Source organism: Pseudochaenichthys georgianus, chromosome 17 (assembly GCF_902827115.2).
Source record: "Pseudochaenichthys georgianus chromosome 17, fPseGeo1.2, whole genome shotgun sequence".
Classification (NCBI taxonomy): domain Eukaryota; kingdom Metazoa; phylum Chordata; class Actinopteri; order Perciformes; family Channichthyidae; genus Pseudochaenichthys; species Pseudochaenichthys georgianus.
Genome location: NC_047519.1, coordinates 14,102,750 through 14,122,581, shown reverse-complemented (window position 1 = coordinate 14,122,581; position 19,832 = coordinate 14,102,750). Strand labels below are relative to the sequence as shown.

General features: G+C 41.1%; 2 protein-coding genes across 5 annotated transcripts; both read right to left on the bottom strand.

Moving 5' to 3' along the window:
- Positions 1-6,846: 6,846 nt before the first annotated feature.
- Positions 6,847-8,638, bottom strand: LOC117462457 (C-X-C chemokine receptor type 4-like). Its single transcript, XM_034104704.2, has 4 exons — positions 8,459-8,638; positions 8,133-8,341; positions 7,757-8,040; positions 6,847-7,661 (listed from the first exon to the last, which is right to left on the bottom strand). The coding sequence occupies exons 1-4, from the start codon at positions 8,471-8,473 to the stop codon at positions 7,066-7,068; spliced, it is 1,104 nt and encodes a 367-aa protein (XP_033960595.1). The 5' UTR covers positions 8,474-8,638; the 3' UTR covers positions 6,847-7,065.
- A 2,467-nt stretch (positions 8,639-11,105) lies between these two features.
- On the bottom strand, positions 11,106-15,021 carry LOC117463017 (uncharacterized). 4 transcript variants are annotated; one of them, XM_034105426.2, is made up of 7 exons: positions 14,936-15,021; positions 14,715-14,799; positions 14,177-14,248; positions 13,143-13,624; positions 12,552-12,627; positions 12,133-12,237; positions 11,106-12,049 (listed from the first exon to the last, which is right to left on the bottom strand). In XM_034105426.2, exons 4-7 carry the CDS (start codon positions 13,588-13,590, stop codon positions 11,665-11,667), a joined length of 1,014 nt encoding a protein of 337 aa, XP_033961317.1. In that variant the 5' UTR covers positions 13,591-13,624; positions 14,177-14,248; positions 14,715-14,799; positions 14,936-15,021; the 3' UTR covers positions 11,106-11,664. The 4 variants fall into 4 exon arrangements, with proteins under 4 accessions (XP_033961317.1, XP_033961313.1, XP_033961318.1 ...); XM_034105422.2 differs by lacking the exon at positions 14,715-14,799 and having other exon boundaries at positions 14,874-15,011; XM_034105427.2 differs by lacking the exon at positions 14,715-14,799 and having other exon boundaries at positions 14,941-15,004.
- Positions 15,022-19,832: the final 4,811 nt, after the last annotated feature.

Here is a 19,832-nt window from a genome sequence, read left to right as displayed (position 1 = left end):
GAGGTAAGACAGAGCAAGGCCAATGTAATGGTATACAATGTATAATGTACATACTTAGTCAAAAATAAGATAACATTTGGTTACACATTGGTGCTGATAATCTCTAAAATATGTATTTTTTCATTGCAATCCCAATATAAGCTGTCTGCAGAAGCTGCAATTCCAAATGTCATTTATTTTGTCTTTCTAACCACTTATTACTGGCTGCAATAAACTGAGTGGATGGTTTTCTAAACACATTTCTTGGTATTCTGCACAACACAAAGTTGGCACAACTTGACTCAAGATCCACTGGAGAAGACTGTTTGTTAACCACAGCAAAGAAACAGCTATGCACCAGAACAGTGGTTATAATGGCAGGGAACACAAACTACCTGCTGTCATCAGCGCTCTATGTCCCACTCAATACTCAATTATGTGCTCATTTGAATCGTGAATACACATGTTCTCGAAATGTACCTTACTGTGAAATATTGTATATAAAGATGTATTTGTGTATATTTGTATTTATGTATTCTAATCCTATGTTTGTTGACCTATGTTGGTATTACGTTTTTTTATATTAATCATGAAGTTATGTGATACTCTGTCAATTAGCTTTGAAGGGGGGATAGACTTTTCTTGTATTTCTTTGGTTTGTGACGCACTTTGTGTAACCTTTTGTGTACAAACAGTGCTCTATAAATAAAGTTTGATTTGATTTGTGTTTATCCATTTATTATTTACATTTAAGGAGAAAGTCTTTATAATCTATTTTATTTCATATGAAGTTAGGGGAAGTTTTTCTGTGCTTTCTTCACAATGAATACTAATTATTAAATCAAAACAAAGTCACTCCTGATTGAAATACCAATACAAGCTTTTGGAGAAATCTACTGTAGTCGGTGAGTTTAGATTTCTTTGGTGTAAAAACTGAAATTACCAAAACTACAAATGAAGATTCAAGATGAAATTATTTTTGATTAGATTTGCGATTTGACCATTTCAAAACAATGTAAACATCATATGTAATTAAATGTGATTGCAGCTACATTTTACAGAGTGTTTATCATTCACAATCATTTACAAAAAGTCTGCAATCAGCTTCTGCATGCAGAATAAAGTCGAGGCACCATCTGTGACCACCAGTAATTTCTTCCCTATTTTTCCATTAATATCTATTTCTGCTCCCACATTATTCTCACATGTCCACCTGCTGAGGGCAATACAAACGCTCCCGTCGGGCTATTGGTTTCACCTGTCACATTGTATGAATCAACCAGGAACAAAGCAGGAAGTTGTTGCTGGCCATTTGGATGCAACCCAGTCTTTCTCTCCCTCTTTATTTCATCTTTTGTCTTGACCTCTGGTGTTCCCACGATTGTTCAGCAGCAGGAAGCTCAGCTTGTCTGAATATGAGAGGATCGGACCATCTGTAGACACACACACACACACACACACACACACACACACACACACACACACACACACACACACACACACACACACACACACACACACACACACACAAACACTTCCCCTAACACTCACACCACATGTGCCACAAGTGCATCAATAACGGTCGGCAACAACACTTGTTATATAGTATTCAACTCTATAGTTAATGTAATAAAGATGTACGTTATGTATTTAGGTACATTTACATCCCATCACTGATAGGCCTACCATTATTGGTTCTACTACCAATTTTACAATCACAGACACACACCGACACACACACATCAGAACACGGTAGGGATTAAACATAGTCTGTAGTAACAGTTGAAACAGGTGAAAACGACAAGATGGGAACCAACAGTTATAAAAGCTGCAGGATATGTCGAGAAGAGGAGAAAGATGGTTCAAATGAGTCGTTTCCTGGTGTATTTGTATCCACATTGTGACACATTGCCATTGTTTTAGTGGTGTTAAGCAGCATTTCAGCGTTTTTCTGACAGGCACAGTGAGTAGGTCAAGTGTAGCGTGTGATTCGGTTACTGAAGGCTGATGGCTGTTGAGAAACAAACAGACGTGCAATCACCGCTAAATGCACTTTAACACAGGGGTATCTCCTCTTGCCCTTTATGTAGCACTTGTATCTTCTCTTGCACTTTATATGTCGTATATGTCATAAATACTTGTGTATGCTGCTCTTCCTCTTTTTGCTTATCGTGTATTTTGTTTTTGCTATGTTTGTAAAATGTAATCTTCTTAAATGCTTTATGTGAGGGACTGCAGATGGAAATGAGCTCAAAGCTAAATCTGGCACTGTTACGTTTGACACATTTGAATGTTTTAAGTGTTCATTACTGTGCATTGTCCCTGCCAAATAAACGATTAAATACAAAATAAAAAAGGCAAACATCCCCCTAAAACAGGAGTTAGGCAACACACAGCTCCCGTCATTTGACAACAAGTAACAATAAGTAGCATGGCATGTGACATAGCTCTTCTCTATCAAAGCAGGTCCACACATTACATTACATTACATTACATTACATTTAGCTGACGCTTTTATCCAAAGCGACTTACAATAAGTACATTCGACCCGGAAGACACAACCTTGAAGAATGTTTACACATGTTTACATTGCACATACATGCCACCAAGTTAAAGATAAATCACATGTTAAATGTAAAAGTAAATAAAAAACATGTTGAGTGTGTGTGTGCGTGTGTGTGTGTGTGTGTGTGTGTGTGTGTGTGTGTGTGTGTGTGTGTGTGTGTGTGTGTGTGTGTGTGTGTGTGTGTGTGTGTGTGTGTGTGTGTGTGTGTGTGTGTGTAGTGTGTTATATAGGTTTTTGAGTATGTAAATGGTATGCAAGGCTAAAATTCCCAGAGGGAGTATTTCTCTCCCTCACACTCCCTGTGAAATCGTAGTCCTTCCTTTACTTAGTGACATCACACTTGCACTTATAATGGCTATCGTTCTAACGAATTGTACGTGATAGGAGCCAGATATCTCTTAGCGGTTGACCAATCACAACGGAGCCAGCTAACCAATCAGAGCAGACTGGGCTCTGGTTTCAGACAGAGGGTGAAAAGAGGTGCTGCAGCACAGGCAGTGTGATAACAATAAAGAGCTTTTTGAACATTAAAGTATGGAAGCATTTCACAATACAGGAACAAAATACAAACATGAAAATGAAAATGAGCAGAATAGGGCCCCTTTAATATTATTTTTGGGGCCATTCTTTCACTAGAATGGCTTAAAGAGCCTGTGACAGCCTCCCAACAACTGTTGTGCAATGAAATATTGGGCTACTAGTAATCTCGAACCGTCAGTTTAAAAAAGAAAAAGCGATACCGTTTCGTTAAATATCAATAATTTCGAACATCGCGGGAAATTCCTTCACTCATTTTGAAGTTTTGGGGGAAGCCGGAAGTGACGTCAATGCGGGAACGCTTCGAGAGCCCAACACGGACAAAGTGTGTTGTCATGCGTAGAAATGGTGAATTACTGAGATTAGGCACGTTAATAACGTTTTAATGAAGTTGACTACAGTATATTCATATTTGTCAGTGCTTTCATGTCAATTCGGCGAACATAAACATAAATGATCGTGGTGAAGATGATGATTACATTAGGATTAAAAATCGGGAGTGAGAGCTGCTGAATTTCCTCCCGTCAGATGTGATATAAAAACAAATCGATTATTTTTGTAGTTGTAAACTCAAGTGGATGAAACTACATTTATTAGTGCTTTCATGTCAATTCGGCGAACATATGAACACATTAAATGATCGTGAGGATGATGATTAAAAATCGTTTGTTTGAGCCGGTCTGCATTTCCTGATGAGGAAACAAACCGATGCTTTTTGTAGTTGTACACCAACATGGATTAAACGTGTGGTTTTTTTATCACAATGTTGGGGAGATTAATGGATAAAATGCACGGATTATTATTATTATTATTCCCACTCCGATCGGGACACTAGGTCCACCGTTTCCCCGCAGCGAGGCTCCCCCCGTTGACAGTTTACGTGGGCTGGGTGCAGTGGCGGACTGGCCATCGGGACGAATCCCGATGGGCCGGTACCGAAGTGGGCCGGTCGGATAAGTAACTAGCACATCCCCCATAGGCGGCGCGTGAGGCTCAGGTTTGGGAAGGCTAAATAACTTTTTTTACCTGACGCTGCCCGCCTCCGGCGTCTATAGAAAAGAGATCCACTCAGTGTGCGGAGTTTAAATCTCTCAAGTCATATTACAGGATCAAGGAAATACAGTTTAAACTGCCGTATGCAGAGAAGACGCCGACATGTCGCACTTATCATTCATATTACATCATCAATCAGATCATCGATCATATAATATCATAATATATCATATATTTCCTTATCTGAGTCAGCTTCTCCAGCCTCATCTGGCCGTGCAACACTCAGTGTCACAGACTGTATGCAGAAGTATTATTTAACACATTATGTTGACGAAACACTCGAGACAAATGTAATTAAAGTCAGATCCACTCGTGTCTTAGACGTGAACGCGCTCTCAGCTGGAGAGAGAAACCCTGGCTTGATTTACCGAGTTGATAACCAGCGTCGTAGGACCGCTTAGCGAGATCTCGTTTGTTAGTTTGTTGTTAGTTTGTTTGTTACTCAAACATATCCAGGGTCTGTTGAACTGGCTTCGTAGTACAGGGCACAGGTGGCTAGCAGCGCTAATGTCAAAGACACAGACATTATACATTATATTTGTATTTTACCAGGATGCAGTGACACAAATATTTACATATTTACATTTACTATCTACAGCACCCGCCGCCCCTGACATCCCCCACTCCCCCCGTTGACAATTTACTAGCGGTACCGAAGTGGGCCGGTCGAGAGTCCCGGGATGATTTTTAGTCCCATTCCACCACTGGCTACATGACCATATGATCGCCCATATTGACGCACCTCATTCCTAAACTTCTAACAGATACAACATAAACCGATCCTTCAGCCTCATATGAGCTCTCAGACACGTTCAACATTAACCTGTCATCGCTGTCTGAGCTTGCTGCTGTGTGCACCGTCGTGCGTTTGCATCTGACTGTATATATATAAAGGTGTACATGCAGATGCTGGGATCCTGGACGGTGCAGCTGGAGCGCTGTGCCCGCAATGACGTCACCCATCATTTGGCGGGACTTGAAGAATCCGCGAGAAGATCCAGGAAATGGTCAACATTGAAGGCAGATTAATGATTATCAAAGTACAAATATCCAAAATCAGTTCAGTAACGGTTTTCAAGGGGACAATATGTACTCAAATTGATGGGTTTGGATGATGGGGGAAAACCGTGTCACAGGCTCTTTAAAATGAATGACTAAATGCATTGTTATCGGTTATACTCAGTGAGTTAATCATGTATTTGGTCAAGTCTTTCCTTTCTTTTTGGAATAAATATCCTCAATTTGGTGCTTCTAATAGAAAGGGCAAGACTGAGGGTGAATGGTTTGCAAATGCACGTGAAATCTAAATCTAAAACTTAGAGCAACAAAAGCGACATTTCTAATTGGCTCATGAAATGATCATGTAAGGATACCATCATGCTGACTTTCAACACTTTACAGATCTACCATCTATATGTGAATCTAAATGTTTATATATACAGTCTATGATGTTAACATATCACCATATTGCTTGCTGTTTCCCGATGTCCTTCAGTGTCTCTCGTGCATGTTGGTAAACTGATTATACTATAACAGCTCTGTGTGTTGGTGAGGGAAGAGCTGCTCTGGTGTTTGATTGTTTTAGCAACTTGTTTTTCCTAAAATGAGCTGCAGCAGGAAGTATTTCCTGTTTTGGATACACTATGAATAGAAGATAATTGTGTGTGGGTGTGTATGTGTGTGAATGACAGCTATAGAGAGAGAGAGACAGGGAACAGAATATATGAAAAGGTGCTATAATTGGTAAGTTTTCCTCCATATATTGACTATGAATGAAGTGATTACACACATGTCTGCGTATATATGAAGTCCATGAGAGTCGCAGTGATGCCACAATCCAGACTTCCTTTTATTGCTTACTAACTGTATTCTTCCTCTTTGTATCTCACAACTCTCATCTTCATCCTCCTCAGCTCTGCTCCAGGAAACAGGACACGGTAAACTTCCAGCTTCTGTTTCTCACACTTCCAAGTGGAAGTAGGCATGTGGGAAGTGCTTTGTATACATGTGTGTGCATTTAAGTACTGAACAAATGGACCTCCTGACCCCTTTCTGCTCCCTTCTCTCTCACGTAGAAGAAGCAGTTTGTATCATCATTGTTGATCTGCACAACCGTGACAGTGACAAACACACACCAACATGTGACTCAGATACACCTGGCCACCAAACGTCCCATTTGAAAAAAGCACAGTTTCATTTTTCGAAAGAACTTTACCGTGCCCATGCTCCGGGTCAGTGGATTCAGATGGCAGGTAGCGGCTGACTGATCCTGGATCTCTACAAATGAAGACAGGCTGATGATAATACAGATAGGAACACCACACGTGCCACAAATCATTTCAACACTGTTTTTCTAATGCTATGTATCTGTGAACCGCCGTGATGTGCCACCTTGGACACTGCTGTCGGCTTCCAATTAAACCACAAGCGAGATGAAATAGATTTGATTCAGCCATTTCACTATTCCACCATTGCTGGCCCATTGCAATGTGTTTTCTATGATAAAGGGTCGGCCATCTCATTAGCTTGCTTAGTAGCCTCTGAGTGTGCCTCTGTAGTTTTGGCTTTAAAGTAATTACATTAATGATATCTATCTGCCCCAATGAGAATGAGTGTTTGTTGTGGTTCATTGCTTCAAGTACAAGACAGGAATTTACAGTTTCACTCAGGAAGCTAGAGAACTATTTCATAACAAAAGACATTTTCACAGATATGGGTATTTTGCATATTTTATTAGAAAACATCAATACACACAGCAGCACCGACATCATGTCTAAAAACAGTATTTACAGGAGAACCCCCACATGGAGGGAGAAGACAAGTCGTAAACCAGCAGACTGCTCCTCACTTTCTCAGACCTTTTGTGTAAATGTCCTTAAACACACACTTATATACACAGTATATATATATACATGCAACAGAAGCAAACACTAGCTGGAATGTAAACTGGAGGACTCGGACTCTGTGGTGGTGGAGACCCCTGGGCGTCTTCTTGGTAAAATCTTTAAACTTGAGGCCCGGCTCAGAGTGAGGGCTCTGCGGGCCGAGCTCTTGAACCCGGCCCCCAGGAAGGCGTACAGCAGGGGGTTCAGGCAGCAGTGTGCAAAGGCCATGGGCTCAGCCACCACCAGCCACACGCCCAGCACGGCCTCTAGGGTGCAGCCGCGGGGCAGGACCTCCAGGCGCAGTAGGGCGTCCACAGAGATGCCCACTCCGTAGGGCAGCCAACACACAAAGAAGCAGAGAACCAGAGCGATGGTGGTCCTGACGGCTCGCCGCTTCTGCCTCTGGCCCCCCAGCGGGCCCCGAGTCAGCCGGGTGACGATGACGCAGTAACACACCAGGAGGACCAGGCCCGGGATCACCAGACCCACCAGGACCAGCTGGAGACGGAAGACTGCAACCCAGATAGGAGCGTTGTCTGCTGGGTAGAACCGCTGGCACAGAGTGGCCCCCTCCCCCCCCTCCTGAGTCCTCGCAAACACCAAGTCTGGCACTGCCAGGAGGCCAGCAGGCAGCCAGGCACCTGTAGAAGAAGAAGAAACCAAACATAAGAGACTGTGGGGGGAAGAACAAAGAAGTTGCATGGGGGAAATAATGCCTGTCAAGTTCAACACTCACCCACATACACCAGTCTGTGTGCCAGCAGCTGCCTCAGCCCCCCCGTGTTTGTGTACGTGGCTCGGACCACTGCCAGGTAGCGGTCCAGGCTGATGAATGCCAGGATGAGCACGCTGCCGTACAGGTTAACCGTGTAGATAACGTGCACACCGATGCAGGTGGCTGCACCGAAGCGCCAGTTGGCCAGGGCTGAGTCCACGGCCCAGAACGGCAGCGCCAGCACAAACAGGAGATCAGCTGCTGAGAGATGGAGGCGATACCGGTCTGTGAGGCTGCACTTTGACCTGGAGACCGACACAGGAGGGAAAACCATTCATCTTATTGGTCAAGGACACAAAGAACCTCACCAGATCACCAACAGTAAACATCATCTCACCTGCGTTGGCAGCCCAGCACGATGACGACGAGCCCGTTTCCTGTGATTCCGAGGATGAAGATGAGGGTGTAGACCACAGGCAAGAAGACCTGCTGAAGGTCAGCAGTCATCACCTGCTCCACCTCACAGGGCTCCTGCAGATCCCCCGCCAGGTCGCCAGAGCCAGAGCCGGAGCCTGTGTCGTTGAGGTCGTAGTCGAAGAAGATGTGCTGGGGAGACAATGATCGTTAAAGGCGGGAAGCATAAGGACAAAGCAACAATCGATTGTAAACACAGATTTGTGAATCTACTTAAAAGCTTAGTTTGACCACACACCACAAACTCACCTCATAGTAAGACATGACGGAGGCAGTCCCTCTCTAGACGGAGTGAAGTTGAGATTTCTGTCGGCAGGGGATATATAGTTGCGATCGTGCTCCTCCCCCAAACACTCCAACATATCTGTGTTCCTGCTGAAACGTTTTTCCTGTGTTCGAGGTGTCAGGTGCTGATAATGTTTCTATCACAGGATACTGAGTTTGCGTGTGCACTGCATGAATTGTTTTGGCTCTGAGACCGCGGGTTTGTCGTGATCACAACAGGAAAGACTGCAGATGAGAAACAGACCGTGTGTGTGTGTGTGTGTGTGTGTGTGTGTGTGTGTGTGTGTGTGTGTGTGTGTGTGTGTGTGTGTGTGTGTGTGTGTGTGTGTGTGTGTGTGTGTGTGTGTGTGTGTGTGTGTGTGTGTGTGTGTGTGTGTCCAAACTGCACGCTCTGTAAGCTCAGCACAAGCAGCAGGATTTTCAGCAACCAGTGTGACTGTGAACATACTTTTTGTATTTGATTATGTTGTGAAGCACGGGAGACCAGAAGTGAATTGGAGATGATTATCAGCCAAGTTTACTTTATGAGTTCCTCTGATCTGTCACTATCAGTAACACATTAGTGTGTGAGCGTGAGTCAACTTAAGGGCAACATAACAACATGTTTATCACTGAGTTGTGAGCTAGAGGAGCACATCCTTCTGAAAAGTGAAACTGAAATTGTAAAAATATTACAGTGTGTAATATAAATAGAGGATTCACTATATTTAAGTTTACGCTGATATCTTTGTTGGCTTATTACCGTTATACGTTCATATTATTGTATGTAATATGTACGTGAGTAAGTCTTTCATGTAATTGAATTCACATATATGTTACCTGTGATGGCCCACTGGCAGATGCAGACATATGCTTTCCATAATGTACACGTTCACTGGGCAAAACAGAACCAACACATTAACGTAGGTAACATGTAAAGCACTGGCCTGTGATATTTAAAGCCTTTTTCTGTCGATACCAAATAGTGTATTTGTATGTGACATCGTGATGCATAGGCCTACTATGATTATGACATAAACAATTGTTTCAAATAAACTATTTTAAATGCATTATTAAAACCATAAGTAAAATACGGAATTACAATTGACAATATCTATTTTACCTCGTCTTTAAATAAGTAAAATATTGAATTAAGTTGTACCTCACAATTAATTTGCTTCAGCATTTCATGATCGTTTTGATTTAAAGAACATTTTAAATGTAAATAGGCAGCTCAGAGAAACAGCTGCTGCTCTTAATGACAAGTTTAATACAGTCAAAGTGATTTAATTCATAATTAAAGGCATTTAATTATAATGAAACTGTATATTCTACATCCTTGGTGTTGGTCAGCAGACACATTTCCTGTCTTGGCACTCGCCGTTTTGATTTGAAATCCCAACCCTCCAACAGCACAATATAATCCCGTGAGTAAACAGCAACAGGTCCCAAAGCAAACTCTCAGTCCCTTATCTCTCGCTCCTTCTCCACACTCACTGGTATCAGCACAGATCTCTGGAAAACAACTTTGATGAGGTACAAAAACAACTTGTCCTCATCAAATGATTTAGACAACTTAAACTTGATTTCTTGTAACAGAGGGCCTGCTGAATAGTAAACTAGTTTTAAATCTCATCATTTTCAATATAGAAAAAAATGATGTTATCAGACATGCTCCATGCTCCTTCCATTTGTATATAAACGATATAACTTGGACTTGGAATGTATGAACTATACATTTACATGGTTGGAAACATAATGGAACACAAGAGCGAGCACCTGATGTGAACTGTTAATCGTGTTATTGGAAATAAATGCCATACTGGTTGTCCTAACAACCTGCTGCTGCATGTTAACCAAAGCCAAGCGAGGAAAGACATATAACATTTTAAAAAGAGAGGCCCTATTGTTATCTTCTTTGTTTTCCCCCTTTACCTTAAGTGTGTTATATGCATGCATATTGTTCATTCAAGAGCATATCTCCCCCCCCCCCTGCCTGAAACGCCTCCATTGGACTCCTTTGTTTACTTCTGTAAGATAGTGATATCACTTTGTTACACTCGCGTTTCTATTGGCTAGCGCTCCAACACATTGTAGGTGGCTTAGGGGTGGGACAACTCTTAAGCGGTTGACCAATCACAACAGAGCCGACCAGCTAACCAATCAGAGCAGACTGGGCTCTGGTTTCAGACAGAGGGTGAAAAGAGGTGAGAAATAAAGAGCATTTTGAACATTAAAGCACATAAACATGTCAATAAGGAATCTTAAATTAGCTAGTAGGGCCCCAAAAGGTGGCTTTTAAATTCCTAATTATAATTAAATGTGAGGTGTCATTACAGTAAACAAAAGTAGAGAATAAAACATTCTTTCTTTTTGTTGCCGTTATTAATTCAAACGACTGATTTAAAAAACATATATAAACATATGTATTGGTATGTAATGTATAGTATTAACATACGGTATATATTTTTCTGAAAAAGGAAAAAATGTAATGTCAACACACTTGATCCCACAGGGCTGATATACAGTGCTGATTCCTTTATTAAGTGGCGCCACCATGTGGGCTTTAACAGAGAGGGTCTAACAACACTGCCCGACACCTGAAAATAGTTCATGTTTACACACCCACCACTTGGAACTATCTTTCATTTAATATACTTAGTAAACAGGCTTTTTTTATACAGACAGGTCAAGGATATAATGTGTCCCAAATGTATACTCCATACTAAATGTAAACATATAGTTTTGCAATTATAAGAAAATATGTAAGAATCAATAATCCTTACTATCTGCATTGTGGTACAACACTAAAATAGATTCTTCTTAAGAATACTGAAAACAGCATTGGATTAGTCTGTGGTATTAAAATGGATCATGAGTTATAGTTATATAGTTCACCCTACTAAGGTGCTCATGTACTGGTTTGATCAGTCTATTCTAGGGATTGGGTAAAATATACATGTACAAAAAAAAAGAAGCAACACTAACGTTGTGTGTTGAATTAAACTACTTGCTAACAATAAATAAATAACGTGCAGGTATGTGGAACTGTATCAGTGGTCTACTCAACTCAGAAACATCAGGAACAACAGAGAAAATAGGAGGGCTCAACCGCAAACTTAACAAGTAAAAGCTACATCAGGGCTTGAATACCTTCCTGAAGCTTTATTAAATAAAACTGAGTCACTTAGCTAACGACTTTCTTTCACGACCATGCTGCTGTTGCAGCGCAACTGGGCAAGCAAGTCTCTGAATCCACACGCCTTTTTCGCTGCTTTCTGATTGGATGGGAGCTCTCTGGGCTCGGTGGGTTCCAGGGAAACGTTGGCGGGGATCAACTGAACAGTCAGATTTGTGGTCGATTCATCGCTGACTTCTTGATCGATCTGATCTTCCAAACCAGCGCTGAGAATGCTGCTCTTATCGGTGCGGCTGACACGGATGTTTTGGAGGTGATGGTTGCCGCGGAGACGCTGCTGCTTCGCCACACGAGGACCCTGTGAACCAACTCTTCTCCTCTTCCCCCTGTTCTTCTTCATTTGTTTCATTGGGGTTCTGAGACACCGTCTAAAGTTCCTGACACAAATGATGAAGTCATTTTTCATGTTAACAAGCTCATTGAAGCTTTACTGCTTTAAAGGTGATGTGTTTGACCTTACCTCTGGAGGAAGCTGTGCGGTCTTGTGCAGGCTGAAGATTCCAACTTTCTCCCACATTGAGAGTGAAGTATTTTCTTAAACAGTTGTACCAGGATCAGAAGCTTCCTGTTGAAATACAGCAGTTATAAAGGGCTGAGAACATTTGTATTTGCATAGCTACAGGTGTTCCTTTTGTAAAAAGGTATACGATGTAACATTCATACATTAACATTTTTCAAACCGACAAGACCTGTAATATTATCCCAAATGTTTCCAACAACTTTGAAACCTAGAGAAATCTGCTATTTTAAAACAAGGTAATGGATCATATTATTCAGGCATATGAAGTGGCAAAACATCCCCCTTGAGCATGTTTTATCATAGTTGTTTTATTGCTGTATATTTAAAATGTTGAAAGATTTGAGTCATCACACACACACCGTCTTTCAGTAGGCAGCTTCCTCGGTCTCCAGCTCTTGATCAGAACCCACTCGTCACATGTCAGGGACTTGGGATCTTAAGTACAAACGGAGAGAGGTTCAACATGGTGTCATGCATACTGAGAGTCAGCGCTGCAGAGATGCTCCTCCTGTGACAGGCGCGTGTGTCCCGTGTAAATGTGGAAGATATAAAAACAATAGTGCAAAACTAGTAATGAAACTGGCTTTGAAAAACAGAAATGCTTACAGAGGTAGTTATACTATTCACAATTCAATGCAAGCACATGGTTCAGAATCGACTTCATTGGACAAGTTGAATCAATAAAAAGACGCAGGTATCAATAAAAAAACTATGTCCAAGAATTATTATATAAACTGTTTACGCTGAGCCTTCATTTACAGCAATTGCATCATAACTTTTACTGAAGTCGCAAATATTTGGAAATCACCATTTCACTTTATACAAGGCTGGCTGATAGCATGCCAGGAAGGACTTGACTGTGACGATACTTTGTTGTACTAATATTTGAGGGTACCACGCGCACATTTCCAAATACATACATTACTGTATCCACACAAAGAATAACTCACCATTGTCCAGGAGTTTGTCTTTCATAGGTCTTTTCGACTTCTTTGCCTCCTCGTAGAGTCTCCTACAGGCTGTGCACAAGCCCTGTGAGAGAAGCTGTTTCCTTCGAGATGCATTATGGGGGAGGGAAGGACCAGACACTATGCTGCTTACAGAGACACAGTCTGCATCTGAATCATCCACTCCTTCATCAGTCACCTCTACAAACCTCTCTTCATCCTCCTCTCCGAAACCTTTAGCCTCAAGTGTGCCGTCAATGACGTCAAGGATGTCGCGGTCCCTCCTCTCCTCTGCACGGACTCTGCTGTCACTAGTTTCTATTTTCTTCAGCCCATTCCTCTTTGGCCTACTCCTCAGCTTGCGCTGGATAACTTCTTCATCCGGGCTGGGGTCTCTCTGGGCGATCTTCTTGGAGGCCTTCGTTAGGCTTGAGGAGCGTCGGGTCAACATGGATGTTTTCCACTTCAGACGATACTCAAATGACCTGTGATAGAGAACAAACCTGTGACAAAGAGCCCGTGAGGGGTTATACATGTGCATTCTGCAAATAGGTCCTAAAACACAGACATTTGTACGCTTTTATTCCCTCGTCTCCAAGTGAATGTTTTTTGTTGTTGCACGAAATAAGATCTGTGGTTGACTCAAGCTTAGAAGAATTTATAGGTTTTGTTTTAAAACATAAAATACCCAAATGTATTAATTTTGTAGCATATACGCATCTTTAAAATAATACTGGCTAACATAGGGCTAAATGATGTTGATATGCCAAACACAAGTTGTGGTTAGGTCATAGCCCAACTTTAGCATTACACTTCTTGGGATTCCATGTATGCTTCAGAAATCATACAATGTGTGTTGACTTGTGAAGATTAACTTTCTGAGAAAAACATGCAAGTATCATACATTTGTGTTTTCAACAACGCTTACTTTTCTTCAATGACTCCAATAAAAAACCCTATTGGCTTTTTGACAAGGAAACCAGTGTGATGCTAACTTCTGTGTTGGCTTTTAGAAAAGAGTTTTCATGTGGTCCTACCAATGATATTCTACTCTTGTGGACAGTGACGACTCCACGCCATCTGCCTCATACTCGCTGTCAGAGGCCGGCCTACAAAGACAACAAAACAATGTAATGATGATGACGATTGGGTAGAAGAATAACAAAGGCACAATGTTAGAAATAACATTCTGATGGATCTCAATTGTCAAGTCACTGTTTCATATGATTCAAAATCAAAGATTGGCATAACGGTTTTTTTAAAAATCAGAAGAGCATCCGGACATGTTTGTTATATAACACACCACCTCTTGTACATGTAGTAGGTGTTGTTTTCACAGCTTACCCCCCACCAACTGTTCCTCTTTTAACATACATTGTTGATTTCAACTAAGAACACACACAAACAGCTAATTAAATACAACTATATGTAGTAATATGTGGTCTGAAGGTCTGAACAGGACATCAAGAGCAAGAGCTTGCTTTACGATCACAACTGATCCATATTATTAACCCATAAGGACCCACCGTGACACGGGTGGCACATGCACTTTAAATGTTATGGAAAGTTCCTTACACAGCTTTAGCTTTGTTTTATCTCATGAAGTCTCTATGTGACACACACTGAACAGTCTGGCGGGTCACGGTCCAGTCCATGTGTACTACCGTAAACAACAACAGAATGAACAACATTAGCACCGGGATCGTCAGCACTATCGATGACAATAAAACTTACTGCTCCTCAGATTGCTCAAAGTCTACGTGATCAAACATGACTAAAGGAAGCCAGACGCTTACTTAACTAGGGCTCGAGTTTTGTTGAGCTTGGACGGTTGAAGATGCGCGCGACGGCCAGAAAAGTAGCGCCGGTTGATTTCTTCTTCTACGGCTGTGTGGACAAAGAGAGAAATGGCGCCACGTAGTGTTAAGACCATGTTTTATGAAGATGTTTAATGCTTGTTTGATACTAAACCATTTTGTTGCATTTTTATTCTTCATTAACTTAAAGACTAAAATGAAGAAATACATTATGAAAAACAAAGTAGGATTCATTTTATTAGACTTGTGGATACAACATATACAGATTATAACAATAGGCCTACTATTAATTAAAAAGTCATGTTTTGGATTGGCTAAGATGAGTGAAAAAGAATGTTCTTTCAAGACAGGTTTGGGAAACCATGAATCTTTTAGAAAAGCAAGTAATGTGCATCCGGCCATAAGTCCTCATAAAGTACAAACAAAGAAAAGGTGATCAGATGTTTCAATATCACCATAAGGAACACAATTATTTGTTTCTATTCCAAAACCTTATTCCAAAACACTGGATGGATACACAATATTCAAAAATGTGGAATTCATTTATTTTGCAAACTTTGGGAGTTATAGGGAATTTAAAATATTTAGTCAGTAACATGTGAATGGTACTTTTTAAACAACACTTTCTCAGGAGAGAGCTCTGATCTACACATACGAATGGTACGTTTTTTTATTCAAGTTAGTAGAGAGATTGAAAACGATAGTGACAGGTTGTTTCAAATGGTCAAAAAGAAATCAAGAAACTAAAAACCCTTTATTAGGGCTAACTAACAGTTCTAAGTGCAGACATAATGACTTAATAGAAAGTGAAAGGCACATGATCAGATGGTTGCGGACAATAATTCCTTTATTGTAAAACAGTGCAGAGGCTTAAAGTACACAATAAAAGAGCACATTGGACGTCGTATTAGGGGCGTTGTTGGAAAAGTAAGGAACTGAAGTCTCGGGTGGAGCGTCTCTGCAATCTTTGGCCTTCAATGAATCGGCATGCGTAGAAAGTGCTGGTGGTTGCAGAGATGGGGAGGGGCAGGAATGAAGTATCTCTGGATCTGGAAGTCCAACAAAGCCTGCAGAAAACCCAAAAGAAAAGGTGTTGCATTAAGATAGCATTCATCAGCAAACTTCCATCAAAAATCCCATGACTTAATGTCTCATACTGCTATACTGTACGTACAAGTGGGAGGAAGAGGAGCTCTTTCTGTTTCATGAAGGCATCATCACAATCAGTCAGGTTCATGTTGAGGAGTGTGTGCTCAGTCTTTCACACAACGTATGGAAACACCTGTGAGAAGAAGAAGAAGTGAACAGAATGTAAACAGAGAGCCAGCTTTAATAACACAGAAATATTTTTGCATATTAACTGAAGGACTATATCTGCGTGTGTTTCTCTGGTCCTTACTGTTCCACTCAGGTCTCCACATGGCAGTAGGATAACATCTGTGCAGGTTTCCTTATAGAGGCTGTAGGTGGAGGTTTGGCCACAGCTTTCTGTGGGGATCTTCAGGGGGAGTGGTCTTCTTCAGGTGGCTGAAGGTGGAGGTTTGACCGCAGTGACCTGTCAGAATCTGCAGGTTGCTGACGGAGGCTGCAGGTGAAGAGTGAGGCAGCAGTTTGATGCTGAAGCTGCTGGTAGAGGATGGAGGCAACAGAGAGACAGAGGCTGCAGGTGGAGAGGAGTCTGTCATCTCACAGGCTGCAGCACAAGGCTGATGTTTTGTCTGGTAGTAGCAACAGGTGGAGGCTGGAGGGTGGAGCAGGTGTTCTGGCAGGTGATAACTGTTGCTGTTGAGGCTGAAGCTGGATTAAGAAGACTGTTAACAGAGGAGCAGGAACTGATTCAGAGGAAGACAATTCATCAGTGGTGAGATACATTAAGATCAATGAAAGTAAACTTAACTAAATACTAACTCTTAACACTAAATACTTATACTTAACACTAAATACTTATACTTAACACTAAATACTTATACTTACTACTAAATACTTACTCTTAACACTAAACACTTACTCTTAACACTTTATACTAAATACTTAAAATTAAAGACTTGACACTTAATACTTGTGCTTGGCACTAAAAACGTATCTCTACACTTAATAAACTTAAACTTAACTGCCATACTTAAAAAAAAACTAAACTAAACTTAAAGCACAGTATTATGTAGACATGTCAGCTTATGAGACTGTGTCTTAGTGCTTTGCCCTTTTTGCTGGTGGATATTTGGGCTCTGGTTCACCAGAAACATCCACGTTGTAGAGCGGAGGCTGGACTCCAGCACCGTGGGACACGTCCACATGGACCAGACCGTCTTCATCCACTGTCTCCGTGAACATCGGACGGTCCAGTCGCTCCCACAGCTTCTGCTTGATACGACGACCCAGACCCAAACTATATGGACGCAGGCGACCGTCCGGGAACCTGAGAGGAGAAACACAAAATAAATCTTTATGATGAAGGAAAATAGAGAGATAGATTTCTAAGAGAGTGGAAACTCTGTAAATGAACTGACTCATTTGTGACACAACGTACCTCAGCATGTTATCCACAACTTCATGGTAGATGAGCTGGTACTCCTCGACTGAGCGGTTGTGGATCCTGATAGGGTCTTCGAGGTGCAGGGGAGCAGTGGAGGTCCGGGGGCTGGAGGCCACATTAGAGACAGGTGGCAGGTCAGCAGGTTTAGGAGGAAGAGCCGCGGAGGTCTGCTTCCTTTTCTGGGGAAGGTCTGCAGAAGCAGCAGGGCGCCGGCGCTTTGTATGTGGCACCTGGAGAAGGTCAGCAAAACACGAGAGGATGTCAGACTCTTAGTAAACTTCTTACTTAACAACATACTTTTATCATTTTACAAGAGGAAACATCTACATCAGATGCAGAGGATTACTTGAAATGTGAGTATTTGGGGCATTAGTCCTGTACAATGGACCTTGTAGTCTCAAACTATTTAGTATTGACAATATACTCCATGTGTTTGCCTTTTTGTAAACCTGTCAAACAATCTTGTGGATTAAACTGTGTACAATTTCAAGGAACAGAGTTGAGGATCAGATGTCTCACCTGGTCGTCCCTGCAGCAGGGACACTGTCTGCAGACTGTAGGCCTCCTCTGGCGGGCAGAGACTCTCCTTCCTGTCTGGTTGTCCTGCGGGAGGACGGGCACTCCATCCTGCAACAACACACACTCATGTTAGGATGAGGCTCTACAAGTACATGCAGGATGGACCTTTTTCAAGTATTTAGTCATCTCGTAGTATACAAATCAAATGTGTTATTACTAGTTTTATGTGCTGGAAGATTAACTTGCCAAAGATGGATGTGGTTGTTGGATAAAAATCATAAATGAAGGAACATGAAACATGTAATCAAAGTCTGAAAACCTCCTCAAGACGAGACAGGTCCGGTAACAAATCAAGAGCCACCTTCAGGCCCTCATGTCAGTTAATATTGTGCTTTAGTGACACATATGTGACGTGTGTACAATGTTATATAATAAGCATATGTCTGTTTATTGTTTGAACATATAATATTGCACATGTATATGATGGAAATAATGCTAAATAAAAATGAGTGACTTTAATTAGCTTGATTCAAAGTTACAATATGAATGTATTTCAGCTTGAAGCTGGGTGATATAGCCTAAAAAGTTAATATAAATGATTTATATTAGATACAACATTTATTTGTTAATATTGTCATATAGCCTAGTTTTGATGAATGCATGTTTATTTTTGGTAGTTTTTAATGCAAAGATGTATTAATTGAGTCGTCACTGTATACTTGACCTTAATCTGATGGTTACACTGTTTAATGGTAGGCCTACTTATCGTTACAGGAGCCTAAATGATTTGATAAACATCAGTAAACTGTGAGGTTTCTGAAAATGTCGACGGCAAAGCACAGTGGAAACAACGGGGACTTTCAACGTTATGACATCTTACATTTTCCATAATTAAAGTGTGTGTTCTCGCTGTAATAACTATCAGGGAGTCTCTGACTCTTGTCGGGATGTAAAAAGACTTGAGAAGAAGCGATAATTTGGCAGAATCGTCGAGTGAAAGCGGAGAAAATATTTTCGTGACCGTCTTCAGGTAGTTTTCAGGTTGTTATGGTTTAAATATTGATCCGATATTGACGCTAGTCCTGCGTCAAACCATAGCAACCATGGAATCCTCGACGTCCATTTTGTAAAAATAAATATTGAATCTGTATATAATAATTGGTATTAAACTGGAAATGTATAACACGCAGCTTTCAGTTTGCTAGCTTAGAGATAAATCACAATGTGCAGCAGAGACAAATATCAATACATGGTTTATCCTTATCTTTAACCTAAAGACGAAACCTCTATGGAAATAAATTATGAAAGCACTTGTTATTGAACTATTAGTGGTAGGCCTACGTACCTGTTGATGTTGTTGTTGGTCTGATCATTACTCAAATACAGCAAGTTGAGCTTATGAAACATCGAACACCGATCTAAAATGTAAAGTACAATCAGCCTGAGATGAAGTCCATGTCTTCCTATGAATTTACAGATCTGAATGCTTCCAGTGTCTGATATAAAACGTGTTTAACTCTATATATAGAAACACCCAAAGGCAGGAAATGTGGGATCTGGAATGACAGGAAAGATTATTTTCAAAATAAAAACAGGAAGTGACCAGATCAAAACACAAAACTATAGTAAAAACATAACTAAACCTAACATATCTGTCAAGTCACACGTGCTGTGATTTCATTGCAATCATCATGTAAAATATAAACTAGACTTTGTTTATATTTTCCTCTGAGTGAACCATACTGTGGCAACTGGACACAAGATAGACCTGTGTTTTGTTAAATATACATTAAAGAGTTTGTCTCTTTCATGATTGTTTGCAGG

Bases quoted from the DNA above. Each gene is read 5' to 3' on its own strand.
- LOC117462457 (XM_034104704.2), bottom strand. The intron at 8,041-8,132 runs GTGAGATGATGT...GTCGGTCTCCAG, and splicing joins GTGCTGGGCTGCCAACGCAG to GTCAAAGTGCAGCCTCACAG. The intron at 7,662-7,756 runs GTGAGTGTTGAA...CTTCTTCTACAG, and splicing joins ACACAGACTGGTGTATGTGG to GTGCCTGGCTGCCTGCTGGC.
- LOC117463017 (XM_034105422.2), bottom strand. From the start codon at position 14,911: ATGTTTGATCACGTAGACTTTGAGCAATCTGAGGAGCA. The intron at 13,625-14,176 runs GTAGGACCACAT...TCTCTATCACAG, and splicing joins ACAAGAGTAGAATATCATTG to GTCATTTGAGTATCGTCTGA. The intron at 12,050-12,132 runs GTAAGGTCAAAC...CATTTGTGTCAG, and splicing joins CCGCACAGCTTCCTCCAGAG to GAACTTTAGACGGTGTCTCA.